This window comes from Physeter macrocephalus, unplaced genomic scaffold (genome assembly GCF_002837175.3).
Source record: "Physeter macrocephalus isolate SW-GA unplaced genomic scaffold, ASM283717v5 random_300, whole genome shotgun sequence".
Lineage (NCBI taxonomy): Eukaryota > Metazoa > Chordata > Mammalia > Artiodactyla > Physeteridae > Physeter > Physeter macrocephalus.
In genome coordinates, this window is record NW_021145571.1 from 45478 (window position 1) to 63296 (window position 17819).

A 17819-nucleotide genomic window follows, 5' to 3' on the forward strand; every position below is an offset into this window, starting at 1 on the left:
AGGTGGGGCCGCGTCCGGGTGAGAGCTCTCAGGTCTGTCCCGGCCGCGAAGTGGCGTTGGATGTGTGAGCCCGTGTGTGTTTGGTGGGGGTGAGGGGCGCGCCGGGCCTCGTGCTCGAGTAGAAGGGGCCGGAGGGCGGGGAGTGGTTCGGCGTGGTCATCCTAGACCCTGGGGGCCGGCGGGCGGCGTGTGCGGTCGCGGAGGGCCCGGGGCGGTAGAGCGCAGCGGGGTGGGAACTCCGAGCACTGGGCGCGTGTGAAGGACAGGGGCAGGCGGCAGCCCGGGCTCGGTCCGGGGAGCGGTATGGCGGGTGGGGCGCCGAGAGAGACGAGGAACCCGGAGTCGAGAGAAACCGTGAGTTGGGGGGGGGCGGAGCGCCAAGCCTCCGGTGGGGGGAAGGGGAGCGCTATAGCGAGGCCCGAGAGGGCGCCGCGCCCAGGCTCCGCCCCTCGCGGGGCGGAAGGGGGAGCAGCGGCGGGTCCAGCACCGCTGGGGGCCTGCTCGCTTGGCTGAGGGACCTGGGAGAGGAGGGGGTTCACTTGGGACCTCGGAGGTTGAGAGGTGGGGTTTTACACCGACTCTTTCCTAGTGCCTTGACTCAGCTTTTATTGCTTTCACAGATCCACCTCCGACCCTTAAGCCAGAGACTCAGGTGAGGTTTCCCATTCTTTTGCAGCCCAGTATTACTGCAGGATTCCCTGCTCCTTTTCTCTCCCTCTCCCACTTTTTCCAGATTTCTCACTCCAGGGACTATGCTTTTGGGAATGTCCTTCGTAAACTCTGTGTGCTACATATTTTTTTCTTTTCAGCCACCAGAGAAACGACGGAGAACAATTGAGGATTTCAACAAATTCTGCAGTTTTGTTTTGGCCTATGCTGGTTACATCCCCCCTAGCAAGGAGGTAGGGACAGGAGGACAACTGACTGGAGGGTGGTGTCCTAGCGCCGTAGAGGGACTTTTGAGCTTATGAGACTGTATTATTTTGTAGGCAAAGCCTAGAAATTACATGAAAGACCAGGGAAATGGAAATTTTGGTGGGAAAACTAGTATCTGGAGTGGAGGTGGGATTAATAGATAGGTGGTTTGAGTGCAGTGAATGGTTTTGGGGTGCCCTAAATGGAAGGTGCTTTTGGATAAAAACTTTAGGAAGCTGAAAATGGTAACAAATGAGGCTGTTCAGAAAGAGCTAGAGAAATATGGCTCTGGTCTGGGGGATGCTGTGCTGTGAAGGCGGTGGGCATTGGGGAGATGGCTAGAATTTGAGGTCAGGGGTAACATGGAAGTGTTCAAGAGGAGATGCTGATGGGAATTGGGGTGGGGATAAGTTTTCTGAATACAGTAAGATTTGGTGGTTTTGGCCGGATATTTTGGTCTTTTAAGTTGGGTTTGTATAGGGGCTGAGATGACCCTGGGCCCCTTGCTGATCCTGGTCTCTTCTCCCCTTTAAGGAAAATGACTGGCCAGCCTCCGGCTCCAGCTCTCCATTGCGAGGTGAGAGTGCGGCAGACAGCGATGGCTGGGACTCAGCCCCCTCAGATCTCAGAACCATCCAGACCTTTGTTAAGAAAGCAAAGTCATCCAAGAGAAGGGCAGCTCAAGCAGGTCCCACCCAGCCAGGACCCCCAAGGTCCACTTTCCCTCGTCTGCAGGCCCCTGACAGTGCCACCCTGCTTGAGAAGATGAAACTCAAGGACTCTCTCTTTGATCTAGATGGGCCCAAAATGGCATCTCCACTGTCCCCCACATCCCTGACACATGCCTCCCGGCCCCCTGCTGCTCTCACCCCAGTGCCCCTTTCCCAGGGGGACCTCTCCCAGCCTCCTCGAAAGAAGGACCGAAAGAACCGCAAGTTGGCGCCAGGAGGGGGTACAGGCTTTGGGGTGCTTCGGAGGCCTCGGCCAGCCCCTGGGGATGGGGAAAAGAGGTCTCGAATCAAGAAGAGCAAGAAGCGGAAGTTGAAAAAGGCAGAGCGGGGGGATAGACTCCCACCTCCTGGGCCTCCCCGGGCACCCCCTAGCGATACAGACTCTGAAGAGGAGGAGGAAGAAGAGGAAGAAGAGGAGGAGGAAGAGATGGCAGCAGTAGTAGGAGGGGAAGCCCCAGCCCCAGTGCTGCCAACACCTCCTGAGGCTCCTAGGCCCCCTGCCACAGTGCACCCTGAAGGAGTCCCTCCCACTGACAGTGAAAGCAAGGACGTGGGCAGCACTGAAACAAGCCAAGATGGAGATGCCAGCTCCAGTGAAGGCGAGATGCGGGTCATGGATGAGGACATCATGGTAGAATCAGGTGAGAAGTTTGGGGCTGCCCAGGGGTAGCTGGGTTGATGGGTTTGGGGGTATTGTGGATCTAAGAGCTCCAGCAGAACACCAAACAAACCTTCTTTTCCCCAGGTGATGACTCATGGGATCTGATCACGTGTTATTGCCGAAAGCCCTTTGCAGGCCGGCCCATGATTGAGTGCAGCCTGTGTGGGACGTGGATCCACCTCTCCTGTGCTAAGATTAAGAAGACCAATGTCCCTGATTTCTTTTACTGCCAGAAATGCAAGGAACTGCGGCCAGAGGCCCGGCGGTTAGGGGGGCCTCCGAAATCTGGAGAGCCCTGACATATGCCATCTCTAGGCTGGAACTTCGAATGGCAACATGGCTTGGGAACTGAGCCTCAGGGTCATCAGCCTGTCCCCAGGAGCTGGGATGTTGTCCCACTTCAAGGCAGAAATTCCCAAGGGAGACTGGTTTGGAAATGAGTGCTGTTCCTATCCTACCCTTCCTTCCCATCTTGTGGACTTGAACTCGGACCTATTGCAGTTGGGGGTGGGAAGCTGTCTGGGTCCCTAGACACTTAAGCCCTGTCCCTTGGACCTGCCATCGCTCACTTTCTGGGCCAGGGTTGGAATTGGGATGGAGTGGGACGGTTGTCTATAAAACTCTAGTGTAAATATAGCACTCCCCTCCCTCATCTTTTCTTTTATCTCACTCCCCATTTACTCTACACCGGTTGTATTTTTAATTTTGGACTTCTCCTTTTGAGTATGGCAGCTCAGAGGTGGAGTACCAACCAGAGCTTGGCCGAGGGAGGAAGGAAAACAGAAAGGTGACGATGCTCTCACTCACCTCTTTTGTTTTTAATAATATTGGCCAGCTGTTTGTACAGACAGCCTTCGTGTTGTAAATAAAGCAGAGTGGGCTCTTTTGTGTTTATAGCCCTCACTGACTGTCCTGCTTGGGAGGGAGCCTTTGGAAAAGCTGGCTGGAGGTGGGGCTGAAACTCACCTCTCTTAAAAGTCCAAGCTGAAAATGGCCTGGCTCTGCGCCTTTCCCACCAACCCTAGGACCCACCTCACCACCCCAGTCAAGGACCCCCCACGGTTCCCACCCTCACCTCCCACTTGCACGCTCCAGCGGATCAGAGTTGCTTGGAGCTTTCTCTCTGAGGGGGTTAAGCGAGGTGGGAGTCGGTTGCCTGCCCCCTGAGGGCAGAGGCCAGCCAAGCCAAGGTAGTTGGAGGAGGCGGGTGGGGACACACTTGGGGGCGGAGCCGTAGAGGGTTGGGAGACCGTTGCTGAAAGTGGCAATAATGTGACGGGGGCGCTAGGCGGAGCTGAGAGTCACGTGACCAGCGAGGGTCACGTGGTGGGGCGTTACGGGCAGAGCGGGGGTGGGCTAGTTCTAGTCACGTGACATGGGGAGAGGTGGGCGGGGCGCTGGAGAGCACTCGCGACGTCTGCGGCGGCGGCGGAGGCGGCGGAGTCCGCGGCTTTGCGTCGCGCCCCACGGCCAGTCCCCACCCCCCCGCCGTCACCCCGCTGAGCCTTGTCTTTTTCCCTTTTGCACCTTTCTTACGCTGGGTCGGTCACGTTGCTCGCGCGTCGGTTTGCGGGACTGCGCAGGCGCGGCGGGGGCGATTAGCCCCGCTGGGTGGGCGGCGGAGCCCGGGAGCGCGCGGGCGAGACCATGGCGGGCAGCGGCGCTGGGGGCGGTGGTGTCGGGGAGACGAAGGTGATTTACCACCTGGATGAAGAAGAGACTCCCTACCTGGTGAAGATCCCCGTCCCCGCCGAGCGCATCACTCTCGGCGATTTCAAGAGCGTCCTGCAGCGGCCCGCGGGCGCTAAGTACTTTTTCAAGTCTATGGATCAGGATTTCGGGTGAGCGCGAGGCCTAGACTAGGAACGACGGAGGCTGTGCTTTTGTGGGTTGGGTAATATTGAGGGGCACTGGTCTACTTTGGGACATGCTGGGATTTTCTGGGCTATAGTGGAGCACATCTTTACTATGCTCGTGTAGATTGGCTATCCCAGGACGGACAAGGTTATGCTTAGACAGATTGAGGCGCGCGGAACTGTAGGAGGGCAGACTGGGCTATACTAAACCAGATTAGAGGAGATTAGGCTATACTGGAATAGAGTGGGGCACACTGGTTTATTTTTGGGTGTTCTGGTCTGTGCTGAGGTAGATTGATCTCTCCGCTGGTAACTACATTGTGAGTAGTCCTGTAGCACACAGGCTGTGTAGGGATATTGTGGACTCTGCTGATGTAGATTGGGCTATACTGGGCAGGCTTGGGATGTTCTGTCCTATGCTAAGGCAGACAGGATAGTTTGGGGACAGTCTAGTCCGTACTAATGCAGAGTGTTCTGTTGGGATGCCATTCTGGTCTCCAGCGGGTTCTATTGATCTTAGTTTCTCTGGGGGCCTAGTTTTTTTTGGGACACTCAATACAAGGGCAGACGGGGCTGACGGGGTCTGTACCAATACAGCTGGTACAGTCAGCTGTATTGGGATATTCTAGTCTATATTGGTGTAGACAGCTGCACGTGGTAGAATAGATTGGGCTACCCTGGGGTAATTTGGGACAGTCTGGGCAAGACTGGGACTTTAAATAATCAGAGTAGGCCCTTTTGTGTTTATAGTCTTTGGGACTGTGCTCTCTTGGTCCTCAGTCTCAGCTCTTGAAGGGAGGCTGGATCAGGCTGCGATAGCCTGGGTTATAGGAAAGCTGAACAGACTGGGCTCTACCTAGAAAGACTGTTGGACGTTGGGAAGGTGGTATTGTCTTGGGAGTTACCTTGGATTTCAGTGTTCTGTTTGTCAGCACTATAATCTGGGGCAATTTATTTAACTTTTGTGCCTTGATTTTGTCTGTGAAATGGAGTTAACCAGAGTAAAATGCTTAGTACAGGTGCATGGTACATTCTTGGTGTGTGGTCATTGCCCTTATTAACATTGAGTCTAATTCTTAAACTAGGTTATGATGATGCAGGATAGAATCACTTGTCAGGCTGGACTATGCTGAGACTGGATTATGTTGTGAAGAATACAGCGTTATGCTGAGACAGATTGGTAGTGACTGGGCTGTGTTGTCACATTGATAATAGGTGGGATTGAGTTGACATATATCCAGGCTCTTAGAACTGTATTAGGCTAAAGAGTTAATCGGACCAGATATCCCAATCTGGGGGTGAGTGTGTGTGAGAGTCTGTTCAGGGCAGAGTGTGTCATAGTTTATACGTTTATTAGTTTAGCCAACAGGTATTTGTTAATGCATAGGAAGTGTCAGGTATTTTGGTCTGTGGCCGGGGACATGGTGTTGAACGAGACAGGCATTAATGATTTCACTTGGTGATTGAAAAGAAGGTCCACTGAAGGAACCCATGGGAGAGGTGACCCCCAGGGCTGGGCTTTAGAGTCTGTCAGGAGGAGCAGATTGCTTAGTGCAGAGTTTGTGCCAGGTTAGGTACAGGAGAATGGGGATCTGGGCTTCACCTCTGCTTGGGAGCTCAGTCTAGTGAGGAAGTACTATTCTTTGGTCTAATGGGCATTTTTATCTAGGGGAAGACAGCACATTTGGACAGCTCTCTGGAAGTGAGTTAGAGAAAACTAAGGAAAGCATAAAAGTAGTGATGTAGATGAGGGCCAAAGCCTTTGGGGGAAGTTGTGTGAGGAATAGGGTGAAAGTTGGAGGGAGGCTGCCTGCAAGGCTCCTAAGGTTAGATATTTGGGGCAGCTGCGGCAACCTTATGGGAAGCCTTTGAAATTGGACTGAGAGGTTTGAATCAGACTCTAGGAAATCTCTGGAACAGCGCTGAGCCCCTGAGGATGAGCTGGGGAGAGAAGGAGAAATAAGGAAAGGGAATTGAGTTTGGTGGTTTCTTAGGTGTAAGTGTTTCAGCGTCAGAGAAGGGGACTTGGACAAGGTGGGAGAAAAACAACATCCTTGAGCTGGATGAAGATTGGGAGAAACTTCGAATGCGGGTGGGAATGGGGGAAGTCAGTCCAGTCTCACTGACCTTTATCTTGTCTCTCGGCAGGGTGGTGAAGGAAGAGATTTCAGATGACAATGCTCGCCTTCCCTGCTTCAACGGAAGGGTGGTATCCTGGGTAAGGGGCCCTGCCAGAGAGTCCCTCGGGCATTGCCAAGCTCCTCCAAGCCTCAGCCTGTGCCCGCCCCCTCTCAGTTGCTGGAAGCTCTGGCTCTTTGCCTCCTTACCTGTTTGTTTCTTTGTTTGTTTTTGGCCATGCCCTGTGTGGCCTTCAGGGATCTTAGTTCCCCGAAGGGGATTGAACCTGGGCCTGCCGGTGAAAGCGCCGAGTCCTAACCACTGTACTGCCAGGGAACTCCCATCCTCCTTACCTGTTTGGAGAGCCAGCCAGCTGGAGCTCCTCAGCCTTCTCCTTCTGGAGCCTCTAACGCTTGCTGCTGCTTTTTTTGTGCTTTTCTCCAGGTTCTCTCAGGCGCTGTCCCCTTTTCTACTCTTTTCTCTTACTCTCATCTCATATGCCTCACTTCCCCATTGAGCCGTTTTCTTTTGTTGTTGTTCTTTTCAAATCACTTGCATCCTTCTAGTTAGTGTCATCAGATAACCCCCAACCTGAGATGGTCCCCCCAGCCCACGAGCCTCGGACAGACCCGGCGCCTCCACCGCCACCTGTACCCCCTCTGCCACCGGAGAGGACCAGTGGCATTGGAGACTCCAGGCCTCCATCCTTCCAGTGAGTCCTTGGGATTCTTGAGTCCAGGGGAGGGAGGTGAGGAGGGAATCCAAGCCCCTTGGGAGGGGAAGCCGAGGATTAGGAGCCTTGTCCCACTGACGCAGGTGGGAAACCCTCTCTGCCTATCTAGCCCTAACGTGTCCAGCAGCCGGGAAAATCTGGAGCCCGAGACAGAAACAGAGTCAGTGGTGTCTCTGAGGCGGGAGCGACCTCGCAGGCGAGACAGCAGTGAGCGCGGCGGTGAGGGGGGCCAGGCCTGGAGGCCGGCTAGACCGGGAGCTGGGGAGGGGTTGGCTCCGACCCAAAGCCCTGACAAGGGTGAGGAGCCCGAGTCCTGGTTCCTGAAGTTCCTGTTCTCCCTCAGCGGGGGGCCACCGGCCCAGCGGCCCCTCGAGGCTGGAGCGCCACCTGGCAGGGTACGAGAGCTCCTCCACCCTCATGACCAGCGAGCTGGAGAGCACCAGCCTGGGGGACTCGGACGAGGAGGACACCATGAGCAGGTGGGGCTCCGTAGGCCTCCCCGGGGCGCCCCCCCGCCCCCGCTGCCACCCCGTCCTCTCCTTTGGCCCTGCGACCACCGCCCGGCCAGCTCCCCACCCGACCTCCCGGCAGGTTCAGCAGCTCCACGGAGCAGAGCAGCGCTTCTCGCCTCCTCAAGCGCCACCGGCGGCGGAGGAAACAGCGGCCACCCCGCCTGGAGAGGGTGAGGGGCTTCTTGTGGGGCAGCTGGACCTCGGGGGAGTTGGGGGCGCGGGCCTTGGTTTCAGGGGTACAAGGCCCAGACACGGAGAATCCTGGGGCTTGTCCCGGCTTGTTGGAGGCAGTCTGGCTCCTTCCCCTTTACCCACCACAGGCCTCATCCTTCAGCAGCGTCACCGATTCCACCATGTCTCTCAACATCATCACAGTCACGCTCAACATGGGTATGGAGTGCGCCCAGGCCCTGGGGGCTGGGAGGACCTGGTCTCCAGGGTCCCTGGGAGGCGTGAGGCTGGGCTTTCCCCTCGTCACCTGGCCTCCCTCCACAGAGAAGTACAACTTCCTGGGCATCTCCATCGTGGGTCAGAGCAACGAGCGGGGAGATGGAGGCATCTACATCGGCTCCATCATGAAGGGTGGGGCTGTGGCGGCTGACGGGCGCATTGAGCCCGGGGACATGCTTTTGCAGGTGAGCTGGGGCGGGGCCACCCGCTGACCCAGGCCAGGGCCCTCAGCCCCTCTCCCCCACCTTTGACCCACCGCCCCTCCTGCCAGGTGAACGACATGAACTTTGAGAACATGAGCAACGATGATGCGGTGCGGGTGCTGAGGGATATCGTGCACAAGCCGGGGTGAGCCTCCGAGCTGGTCTCAGGTCCTTGGTTCTCTTTCTTTGCCTTTTCACCTTTCGTTTTATTATTTTAAAAAGTGGTGAAACATAATGCTCATCAGAAAGTACGTAATGTGGGATTTCCCTGGCGGTCCAGTGGCTGGGACTCCGCGCTTCCACTGCAGGGGGCGAGGGTTCGGTCCTTGGTCAGGGAACTAAGGTCCCGCATGCCGCACGGCGCTGCCAAAAATAAATACGTAGAGCAAGAATGCGTAATGAGTGAGTCTGGAGTGAGTGGGTGTTTGTGTCCTCACCGCCTAGATCATGACCTAGAAGCTTTCTGACCCGGGGAGAGGCCCTCACAGTGTCCCTTCCCACTCCTTCCCTCCTCACTCCCCCAGCGGTAACCACTCTCCTGATGCTTTGGTCATCACCACGATGGTTTGCTTGGTCGTTGTTTCACGGGCCATACGCGCGCTTTTGAACAACACAATTTAGTTTTACCTGTTCTTGGACTTGTTCTGAATGGGACCATGCAGCGTATACTCACTTGAATTACTCAGCAGTGTGTTTTTAAGAGTTACCAGTGTTGGTGCGTCACCCGCATTGTGGAGCCTTCCACCATCACCTTCTCTGGCCCAGCCTTGTCTGTGCTCCTTTTTCTTTTCCTTTTTTTGTCCCTCACCCATTCTCATTCCAGGCTTCCCCACTCCTCAGGCCTCTCCCCTCACCCCAGCTTGACTGGCCTCCTCTTCCTCACAGCCCCATCGTGCTGACTGTAGCCAAGTGCTGGGATCCCTCACCCCAGGCCTATTTCACTCTCCCCCGAAGTGAGTGATGCTCAGGGACCTGTAGCTGGGAGGACAGGGAGGGTGTGGATACCCTTGGCCTCCAGGCTGCAGGGAGTGGGTGGGTGAGGGTCAAGGTGGGGCTGGGACAGGAGTCTGATTCAGGGAGGGACAGGGCTGGCTCTCTGGGACTGGGAAGTGACCATCTTGGTGGGCTTCGCTCTCCCAGATGAGCCCATCCAGCCGATTGACCCTGCTGCCTGGGTCTCACACTCTGCTGCGCTGACTGGCACCTTCCCAGCCTATCCAGGCTCCTCGTCCATGAGCACCATCACATCTGGGTCCTCTCTTCCTGATGGTGAGCCCCCAGGCCCACCTCACCCAGCCTCCCTGGAAGACCACCCAGTGTGCTGTGAAGCCACCGCTCCTTGGCCCTGCCTCTCATTCTCTGTTTCTCCTTTGTCAGGCTGTGAGGGCCGGGGCCTCTCCATCCATACAGACATGGCATCTGTGACCAAGGCCATGGCAGCTCCAGAGTCTGGACTGGAAGTTCGGGACCGCATGTGGCTCAAGATCACCATCCCTAACGCCTTTCTGGGTACGGCTGGGCTCTGGGCATGTGGTGTGGGGAGGGGGAGGAGGCCCAAACTGGGAATGGTCCAGGCAGGGGTGAGGCAGGAGCTGGGGAGAAGAACCTGAGGCCTTTCTCTGCCCCGGGCGATCCAGGCTCGGACGTGGTTGACTGGCTCTACCATCACGTGGAGGGCTTTCCTGAGCGGCGGGAGGCCCGAAAGTATGCCAGCGGGCTGCTCAAGGCAGGCCTTATCCGGCACACTGTGAACAAGATCACCTTCTCTGAGCAGTGCTATTACGTCTTTGGAGACCTCAGTGGCGGCTGTGAGAGTTGTGAGTGCCCCTGTCCCAGCCCAGGGAGAGCGGATCTGGCTGCCTCGTCCTGCTTCTCCAACCCCAGGCCTAGCCCAGAAACCAGCCAGGGCCACCGTGGACGCTGAGCAGCGTGCGTCCTGCACTGGGCCCTGTGCTGGCTGATGACACGCGTGGGGGCTGACGTCCCCCAGTGTTCTGCCGGATGGGCTGTGCGCCACGTGCAGGGTTGTGTCTGCTGGTGGGGAGGGCAGCTTTTCCTGAGTCACGTAGAAGCACGTGGGACTAGTGGTGGCCCTGGCCGAGTTCCTGTCCTGATGGCTGTGGCCAGTGGGACATTTCCTGTCCGAGACCTTCGTTTTAACCCCCATCGTGGATGGTTGTGGGGAAACGGTTCCCAGTTCCTCTTCATTCGATGTCTTGGGGTGCTGGCTTCTTAAAGCAGTGATCCTGGGTCTTTCTCTTGCCTTCCAGACCTAGTCAACCTGTCTCTGAATGACAACGATGGCTCCAGTGGCGCTTCGGACCAGGACACCTTGGCTCCTTTGCCCGGAGCCACCCCCTGGCCTCTGCTGCCCACCTTCTCCTACCAGTACCCAGCCCCGCATCCATACAGTCCCCAGCCCCCACCCTACCACGAGCTCTCGTCCTACACCTACGGCGGAGGCAGTGCCAGCAGCCAGCACAGTGAGGGTAAGTCACCGCCGGATCCTCCTACAGCCGGGGCCTGGACGTGGGCACCAAGGTGAAGCCAGGGAGCAGAGGCTGCAGCGGGGACTGGGGAGGCCAAGGGACCCTGGGCTGGGGCTCAGTTGCTCCCATCCCCTCTCCCCCCACAGGGAGCCGGAGCAGTGGGTCGACACGAAGCGATGGGGGGGCGGGGCGCACAGCGAGGCCCGAGGAGCGGGCCCCTGAGTCCAAGTCTGGCAGCGGCAGTGAGTCTGAGCCTTCCAGCCGGGGCGGCAGCCTTCGGCGGGGTGGGGAACCTGGTGGGACTGGTGATGGGGGCCCTCCCCCATCCAGGGGCTCATCAGGAGGCGCTCCCAATCTCCGAGCCCACCCAGGGCTCCATCCCTATGGTCCACCTCCTGGCATGGCCCTCCCGTATAACCCCATGATGGTGGTCATGATGCCCCCTCCCCCGCCCCCTGTCCCTCCAGCAGTGCAGCCTCCAGGGGCCCCTCCAGTCAGAGACCTGGGCTCCGTGCCCCCAGAGCTGACGGCCAGCCGCCAAAGCTTCCACATGGCCATGGGCAACCCCAGTGAGTTCTTTGTGGATGTTATGTAGAGCGCGTGGTGGGGCCATGTTGGATCTCCACCCTTGGCCTGTCAGTGCTTGGTGTGATTGGGTGTCTTGTCAGTCACGTGCTCATTACTTCTCTGGTGCCTGGACTCGGCCTGTCCTGTGGGCTGCTGCCTGCTGTGAGGTTGTTGCCACTGTGACTCTTTCCAGCAGTGCCTGGTTCCTCCCCCTTCCCTCAGGGGTCAACAAGGGACCTTTGGTTATTTTTAGCTTTATTGTTTTTTATAAGCCTTTTGGGGGGTTAAAATACTTTTTTACATTTTTGGGACTATTTTTTTACTAGATATTTTCTCTTTTGTATGAAGAATCCCTGTCTCCTGGGCCCCTTTTCCGAACCCCAAAATGTGACCTCCTACTCCATTTGCCCAGTCAGCTCTGTCCTGCGCAGGATGGGAGGGTGGTCAGTCGGTGGTACCCTGGGAAGTGGAAGGGGGTTGCTTCCCCTAGACGGCAGTCAAAGAAAGCTGGGGTATTTGGTATTTGGGGGCTGTGTAGCTGCTTTTGTTACTCTATTTATTTTAGTCACTTGTATAAAACACCAAATAAAGAAATAGGGGCAAACTCCCCGTGCCTCTGGCTCCTTTCTTTGGGAGGGAGGCAGGCAGCAAGGGAAAGGACAGAGGTATGGCAGCAGAGCATGACTTGTTAGAGACTTTATTTGTGAGGCGGTAAGCGGTCCCTCTGAGAGTAGGCACAGTCCTGGGCCGAGGCCCCCTTCAAGGCAGAACCAGGATCAGCACAGAAGGGGCCTGGGCTTGGGCTTGGGCGAAGGCACGTTCTGGGCCAGGCCCTAGCTGGGAGTATTCAGAAGCCGAGGGGGTTGCTGGTGACCACGCCCCCCCGCTCCACCAAGGCCTTGGAGATGCTTTTGAAGTTACGGAAGAGCTCCTGCTGCTGGGGGTCAGACTGCAGAGCAGCCACGTTCTCCCTGATCCGGGCTGCAGCCTGGGGAGGGGGAAGGAGGGGTCAGGCCTGTGCCTCGAGGGCCCCCCCGCCGCCCCCCGTACTTGGTAGCCCTGGATCTCACCTCAGTACACCAGCTGTCACAGAGCGTTTTCTCATGCTGGGCTGTGGGGTGGCCCTCACTCAGGGCCCTTGAGGCCCTGGGGGAAGCAGGAGGAAACCAATCTGGGCTGTGAGCCTGGCCCAGGACCCCCAGTGCCCCCACTGGAGCTCAGGCTTCCCCCACTGCCTCCTCACCTGGACAGCACCACCACCATGGCATAGAGGTCAATGGCACTGTCTGCCAGACGCTGCAGCAGAAACTGTTCGTCTGTCAGGTAGATGGGATGCGGTTGGGGGGCGGTTAGTCGGAGGGAAAGGGAAAGGGGGGGGCGGGAATGGGGTAGAGCTCACTCACTGACAATCTCCTTCTTGTGTTTTATCAGCTTGGTCTCCACCACTGCAGCAAACTGCTCCAGAGCCTGCACTGCCTGAAGAGATGGGGAAGGTGCCCAGGGCTCAGAGTGGGGCCCAGCCCCGTCAGCCTTCGACGCAGACTGTCCCCCCACCTTGACCACTTACTCACCAGCTCACCGCTCCGACTCAGTTCCTGGTGGATGGTGCCGCTGAGACTCAGGCCACTGCCCAGCCCTGCCCGCCTTACAGAAAGGGGAAGGGTGACTGGTTAGTTGCCATACTCTGCCCTACCCCGCCCCGCCCCGCCCCGGCCCCTAAGCTTACCGCCTCAGCTGTTTGCTTGCCTCTCCCAGCAGGAGGCCAGCATTCCCAAAAGGATTCTTTAGAGCATTGCCAAGCCCCGAGAGTTCCTTTCCCTTGTCCTGTGGGGGGAGGAGGGTCCAATAGTCAGGACTCGCTGTCCTGCCCAGCTCCTCCCCCCATTTCTCCTCCCTCTTACCATACAGCCCTGCAGAGCCACAAACAGCCGGAGAATGTCATTCGTCCCTTCAAAGATCCGGAAGATGCGAAGATCTCGGAGCACACGTTCTACCCCAGGCTCCTGCCACAGGGGAAGACAGATCATACGCCCTTGCTGGACGTGCCGCCTCCTCCTCCTGGCCCACTGCACTTGGCCTGGGCAGAGAAGTGTTCTGTACCTTCATGAAGCCCATGCCCCCCATGATTTGGATGCACTCATCTGTCACCTTCCAGGCTGCCTCCTAGGAACAAAGAAAACACCCAAAATTGGGTTTGGAGCCAAGCTCCCAAACCGGGCTCTCCCTCCCCCCAGGCCTGGGACCTCACCGAGCCAAAGATCTTGCTGATGGCGGCCTCTATCTGGAAGTCTGTGGATCCCTGGTCCATGTTGGCACTCACCATGTACGCCATGGACTGAGGTTGGGACACGGGAAGGGAAATGGAAAAGGGCTGCATCAGACTCGACCTGATCACCCACATCTACAAGACTGGGTCTGCCCTGGCGCCCTATGGCCCCTGCCTTCGCCTTCCAATGCCATGTGTCAGGCACGTCCAAATATTTGGTTCCCTGGTCAATTCATCAGGGGCTTGCAGGCATTTGACTTCTTGAAAGGGGTGAAGAAGGAGTAAGGGTGGGGTGGGGTAGACCAAATTTCAGGGACCTCTGGAAGCACCTCGGCAGAACAGCATGGCTCTCTCCATCCTGCAGAAGCTGAGCTGACTATGCCTCCCCGCATCCCCTAGGGCATTGGTGTAAAGCTGGAGACCCACTGCCCCAGGTGCTGCTGGGGGTTGTAGTCTGACCCAACCGGGAAGAAGGCCTCAGGGCTCTGGGGAGGGGGGTGGCCCTCACCTCAGTCACATATTGCAGCATAGCCATCCGGGCCAGCTTCTCCTGGATCATCCCAAAGTTGTGAATTTTTTCCCCAAACTGGGTACGATTAGCAGCATGATCCACCTGGAAGAGGGCGCGTGTGTCCCACTGTGGTTCTCTAGTCTCCTCTTTCGGGGAGAGGGGCTGGGCTGCGCTGGGATGGGTGGGCTTTGGCCACAGCCAAGAGTTCAGTCCAGGCTGGGTGGAGACCTAAGCTATCAAGTCTGGAGCTGTTGGCAGGGGAGGGGCCTCTGGTGGAGGGAGGGCTTGCAAGAGACCAGGGACACATGGAAAAGGAGACAGTGTGACTTAGGCTTGGATTCAGGCTAGCTAGGGACTCAGGCAGGGTACTCACCGCCTTAGCAATGATGCCCTTCATGGTGCCTGCCAGAGCCGCGGCCATGCCAAACCTTCCGTTGTTGAGAATGTGCATGGCGACCTTGAAGCCGCCCCCCACCTCACCCAGTACGTTCTCTGACGGCACCTGTACTCCGTCAAAGTGCACCTCTGCCGTGTTTGAGGCCTTGATGCCCATCTTCTTCTCAGGGGGCCCGCTGTGACAACAGGGTGGAGAAGTTGCCACTGGGTGTGTGTGGGTGAGCCATTCATTCATTATGAGCCAGCCTGTAAGAGGCGCAGGCAGCAGTCCCTGGCATGCCCAGAGGGCTGAGGAGGCCTGGCTCTATCCTGCTGTCGTGTGATGGGCTCAGTGGTTGCTGAAGCCAAACTTTAGGTCAGCTGCAGGCATACTAGGCCTAAAAGGAACATGCTGTCCAAATGCTCTGGCTTTTGCACCCATCCCCAGAGTGACCTGTGACAGCAGTACTGCCCCCTCCCTGGCTCCACCTCTTTCTCCCCAGCCCACTCACTTGGTGACACCTCCAAAGCTCCTCTCCACCACAAAAGCTGTGATCTTCTCCTTCATGGCCCCCGTGGCTGTGTCTTTAACTGGTGTCTTGGCAAAGACCGTGAAGATATCCGCTAGGCCTCCATTACTGTGGAAAAATGAGAGGCAGTCAGGATGGAGCAGTGGGGCCTGGACGTGGGCAGAGGTGGAGAGGAGGGAAAAATGGGAGAAGAGTGCCTGATCCAAATCTTGCTTCCATTGAGGGTATAGTATTTTCCACAGGGGCTAGGCACAGCTGAGGTTCGGATAGAGGCTGCATCTGATCCACTTGAGGGCTCGGTTAGACAGAAAGCGGCAATAGTCTCCCCTGTTGGAGAGAGAGCTCCTTTACACTGGGTTCTGATGGACATGAAAGGTCCTTTAGTGCCGCCCCCCACACACAGGCATTCCCCCTTAACGCTTCTGGCGATATTCAGTGTCTTCGTATTTCCCCACCAGCACACTGTGATGTCTACCCAGAATCTCCCCCAGCCAACACACCCAGCTGTGTGGTGATCTAAGTACCACGCAGCCCAATTTGTGCCAGGCCCAGGACACTCCCGATCTCTGGGTCTCCTAGGGCTGCCTCACCGGATGCCAGTTTGGGGAGGTATTTTTCTTTCTGGGCCTTTGTGCCGAAGAGCAGGATGCCTTTGAAACCGATGCTCTGATGGGCCCCCAGGATGATGGCCAGGCCGAGGTCATGCATGCCCACGATCTCCACCAAGCGGGCATACTGGAGGGGAAACAGGTATCTGGGGCTGTAACTGGCTACGTGGGGACCTGCCCTTAGCAGGAAAGCGTGGGCAGCAGGGCAGAGCCTGACCTGGGCATCCCTGCAGAGAGAGTGGGCAGAGCAAGTGGGGCCACGGCAGAGAAGGACCCTGGCGGGTCTCTTCCAGGTCTCGGTGGGAGGTTGGTTCCCTACACTATGCTCAGGCAGTCCCCACCTTAGCGATTCATTAGGACTTGGGACCCTGGGTGAGGTCCATGGCCCTGGGGAACTGCAAGTAGTTTGGTGGTAAGAGTCAACATCCCACAGGCCCCCAGGGCAGCTCTTGGCAGAGACCTTAGCTCCAGGCGTGAGTAGTAGACCGGGACACTGGAGGTGACCGAGGGAGCTCCCTCACCTGGGTGTTGCAGAGCCCCACACCACCCAGTTCACTGGGCACTTGCAGACCAAAGGCCCCCAGCTCCTTGAGACCCTGCATAGTGGTCTCCTCCACTTGCTCCAGCATGTCATTCTTGGCAGGATCGTTCACCTCCTGGGGAAGGCGCAGGATCTCGTATCCAGGTTCCTGTTAAGCTCCTTATCCTCTTTCCCACCCCCATCAGGGACCAAGCTCTATTCCTCAGGCTGGCATTGCTCACCTCAAAGAATCGGGACACAGGCCCCACCAGCTCTTTAAGAAACTGTGTCTGGTCCTCGTTGAGCACTGCAGGGGTTGGAGTGGCAAGAGCGACGGGCAGGTCAGGCCAGGCGAGGCGGTCAGGGGAAGACGCCCCATCCCTATCCAGCTCCGCCTATCCGTTTCCTTACCAGAGGGGTACGGGAACACCTGATCAGTGGTGAGCTGGCCTTTGAACATCCCCACAGCAAAGGACTTAGATTCCTGCACAGGAAGAAGGGAGTTTCAGGGAGCAGTGTGGGGTGGGTCTGTCCCTAGCTTAGCTCTTCCCGGGCTCGAGCCACATACCGGCTTGGCCCGTTTTTCCCTGGTCGAAGCCTCAGAAGAGAGAGAATCGGACTTCTCCACAGCCGCCTGGGGAAAGGGATGGTTAGTGAGGCCGGGGAAGGGGATTCCAAAGTACCAAGGAAAGCAAAGGGGAAGAGCTGGGTGCCAGGGGAGGGCGCATCCACCACCTTTCCCCTAGTTTCATCTTCAGGGCACCCTGGTCTGCCCTTTCCCCTACTTTCGGTGCCAGGGCGATCGGCAGGTGACTGGGACCAAGAGGGAGACCCCTGCCGGCGGCGGGGAGGTGGGAGCCGAGGCGGCTTCCCGCTCTCATACCCTCGAAGGTGGCCGTCACTTACCTGGGCGGCCCCACTGGCATAGGGTCGCCAGGCGAGGCCGGGCCGGGGCTGCCCAAGGAGCGCACTGGGCCGCGAGCTGTGGGGAGTAGGGGTTCAGTCCTGGCCCGGTGTCCGGGCCCACTGCCCCCTTACCCCCTGTCACACACACACCTCCCGCTCCCCAACCTCAGCAGCTGCCGCCCCATGCTCGGCGCCATCCTCGCCGCCTGCATCACCGAACCGCTCCGACCGCTGCTACCCTGAGCGTTGACTTAGCTCTCTCGCCGGGTTAGCCAAAGTCTGGTCCTCCAGGCTTGCCTCATCCTCCACAATGCACCGGGAGGCTGTGGGCGGGGCTTCCGGCCGCTGGGGCGTGCTGGGGGCTGTAGTTCCGGAGCGCCACCGAACCCCTGCATTCTGGTTGACCTAGGGTCATTTCCAAACGTCCCTTGTCTCCCCCAAACTCCTTCATCTCGCCTGTCCGAATTGGAGTGTAGCCCTCAGAAGGGGTGATGAGTTAGGCTGAGACGGAAGACTGAGGAACTTAGGTGGCTGCAGCCAGAGGGATGAGGGGTAGACTGAAAGGAGGACTTCCCAGGTGGAATTAGAAGGGAGAGGTGGGAAGACATAAGCGTAAGATAGATGCCAGAGGCAGAGGCATGGAAAGAGGACTCTTTGGGGTTCCTCGTGAAATCCGTCTCCACCAACACAAAACAGGGAAATAGTGGGGTGGGGTTAGAATGGGCATCATCAGAAAATCTACAAGCAACAAATGCTGGAGAGGTGTGGAGAAAAGGAAACCCTCTTGCACTATTGGTGGGAATGTAAATTGATACAGCCACTATGGAGGTTCCTTAAAAGGTTCCTTAAAAAATTACTCTATGACCCA

The 17819-nt window shown here is 57.5% G+C and overlaps 3 protein-coding genes across 13 annotated transcripts in view; 2 read left to right on the forward strand and 1 right to left on the reverse strand.

The window, feature by feature from the left end:
- The window catches only part of PHF23 (PHD finger protein 23), a 4291-nt gene extending 1088 nt beyond the window's left edge, over positions 1-3203 (forward strand). The window contains exons 2-5 of the mRNA XM_007100683.2: positions 621-652; positions 810-902; positions 1450-2287; positions 2392-3203. Of these exons, the coding sequence (XP_007100745.1) occupies positions 621-652; positions 810-902; positions 1450-2287; positions 2392-2606 (1178 nt within the window). The 3' untranslated portion in view covers positions 2607-3203. The remainder of the gene's footprint in view (positions 1-620; positions 653-809; positions 903-1449; positions 2288-2391) is intronic.
- A 509-nt stretch (positions 3204-3712) lies between these two features.
- DVL2 (dishevelled segment polarity protein 2) lies at positions 3713-11842 on the forward strand. Of its 7 annotated transcripts, XM_028484965.2 has the most exons (16): positions 3713-4148; positions 6312-6381; positions 6848-6993; positions 7124-7233; positions 7358-7493; positions 7606-7696; positions 7847-7916; positions 8022-8161; positions 8248-8324; positions 9020-9132; positions 9320-9448; positions 9557-9688; positions 9817-9996; positions 10450-10668; positions 10815-10910; positions 11136-11842. In XM_028484965.2, exons 1-16 carry the CDS (start codon positions 3955-3957, stop codon positions 11261-11263), a joined length of 2031 nt encoding a protein of 676 aa, XP_028340766.1. In that variant the 5' UTR covers positions 3713-3954; the 3' UTR covers positions 11264-11842. The 7 variants fall into 7 exon arrangements, with proteins under 7 accessions (XP_028340766.1, XP_028340763.1, XP_028340764.1 ...); XM_028484963.2 differs by having other exon boundaries at positions 3714-4148; positions 10815-11842; XM_007100709.4 differs by having other exon boundaries at positions 3714-4148; positions 9065-9132; positions 10815-11842.
- Positions 11843-11916: 74 nt separating this feature from the next.
- ACADVL (acyl-CoA dehydrogenase very long chain) lies at positions 11917-17243 on the reverse strand. 5 transcript variants are annotated; one of them, XM_024127673.3, is made up of 20 exons: positions 17102-17242; positions 16952-17027; positions 16614-16679; positions 16457-16529; positions 16288-16352; positions 16047-16181; positions 15508-15652; positions 15115-15244; positions 14900-15025; positions 14386-14584; positions 14010-14114; positions 13484-13570; positions 13336-13398; positions 13137-13238; positions 12962-13059; positions 12807-12879; positions 12639-12711; positions 12479-12551; positions 12306-12381; positions 11917-12223 (listed from the first exon to the last, which is right to left on the reverse strand). In XM_024127673.3, the coding sequence occupies exons 1-20, from the start codon at positions 17161-17163 to the stop codon at positions 12083-12085; spliced, it is 1968 nt and encodes a 655-aa protein (XP_023983441.1). In that variant the 5' UTR covers positions 17164-17242; the 3' UTR covers positions 11917-12082. The 5 variants fall into 5 exon arrangements, with proteins under 5 accessions (XP_023983441.1, XP_007100746.1, XP_028340768.1 ...); XM_007100684.4 differs by having other exon boundaries at positions 17117-17239; XM_028484967.2 differs by lacking the exon at positions 16614-16679 and having other exon boundaries at positions 17102-17243.
- Positions 17244-17819: the final 576 nt, after the last annotated feature.

Coding starts and splice junctions, on each gene's coding strand:
- DVL2 (XM_028484962.2), top strand. CDS start 3,955: ATGGCGGGCAGCGGCGCTGGGGGCGGTGGTGTCGGGGAGACGAAGGTG. Junction 8,162..8,247: donor CCGGGGACATGCTTTTGCAG/GTGAGCTGGGGC, acceptor CCCTCCTGCCAG/GTGAACGACATGAACTTTGA. Junction 9,449..9,556: donor TGGGTCCTCTCTTCCTGATG/GTGAGCCCCCAG, acceptor CTCCTTTGTCAG/GCTGTGAGGGCCGGGGCCTC.
- ACADVL (XM_024127673.3), bottom strand. CDS start 17,163: ATGCAGGCGGCGAGGATGGCGCCGAGCATGGGGCGGCAGCTGCTGAGG. Junction 12,712..12,806: donor TGAGTCGGAGCGGTGAGCTG/GTGAGTAAGTGG, acceptor CCATCTCTTCAG/GCAGTGCAGGCTCTGGAGCA. Junction 12,224..12,305: donor GTGACAGCTGGTGTACTGAG/GTGAGATCCAGG, acceptor CCCCCTCCCCAG/GCTGCAGCCCGGATCAGGGA.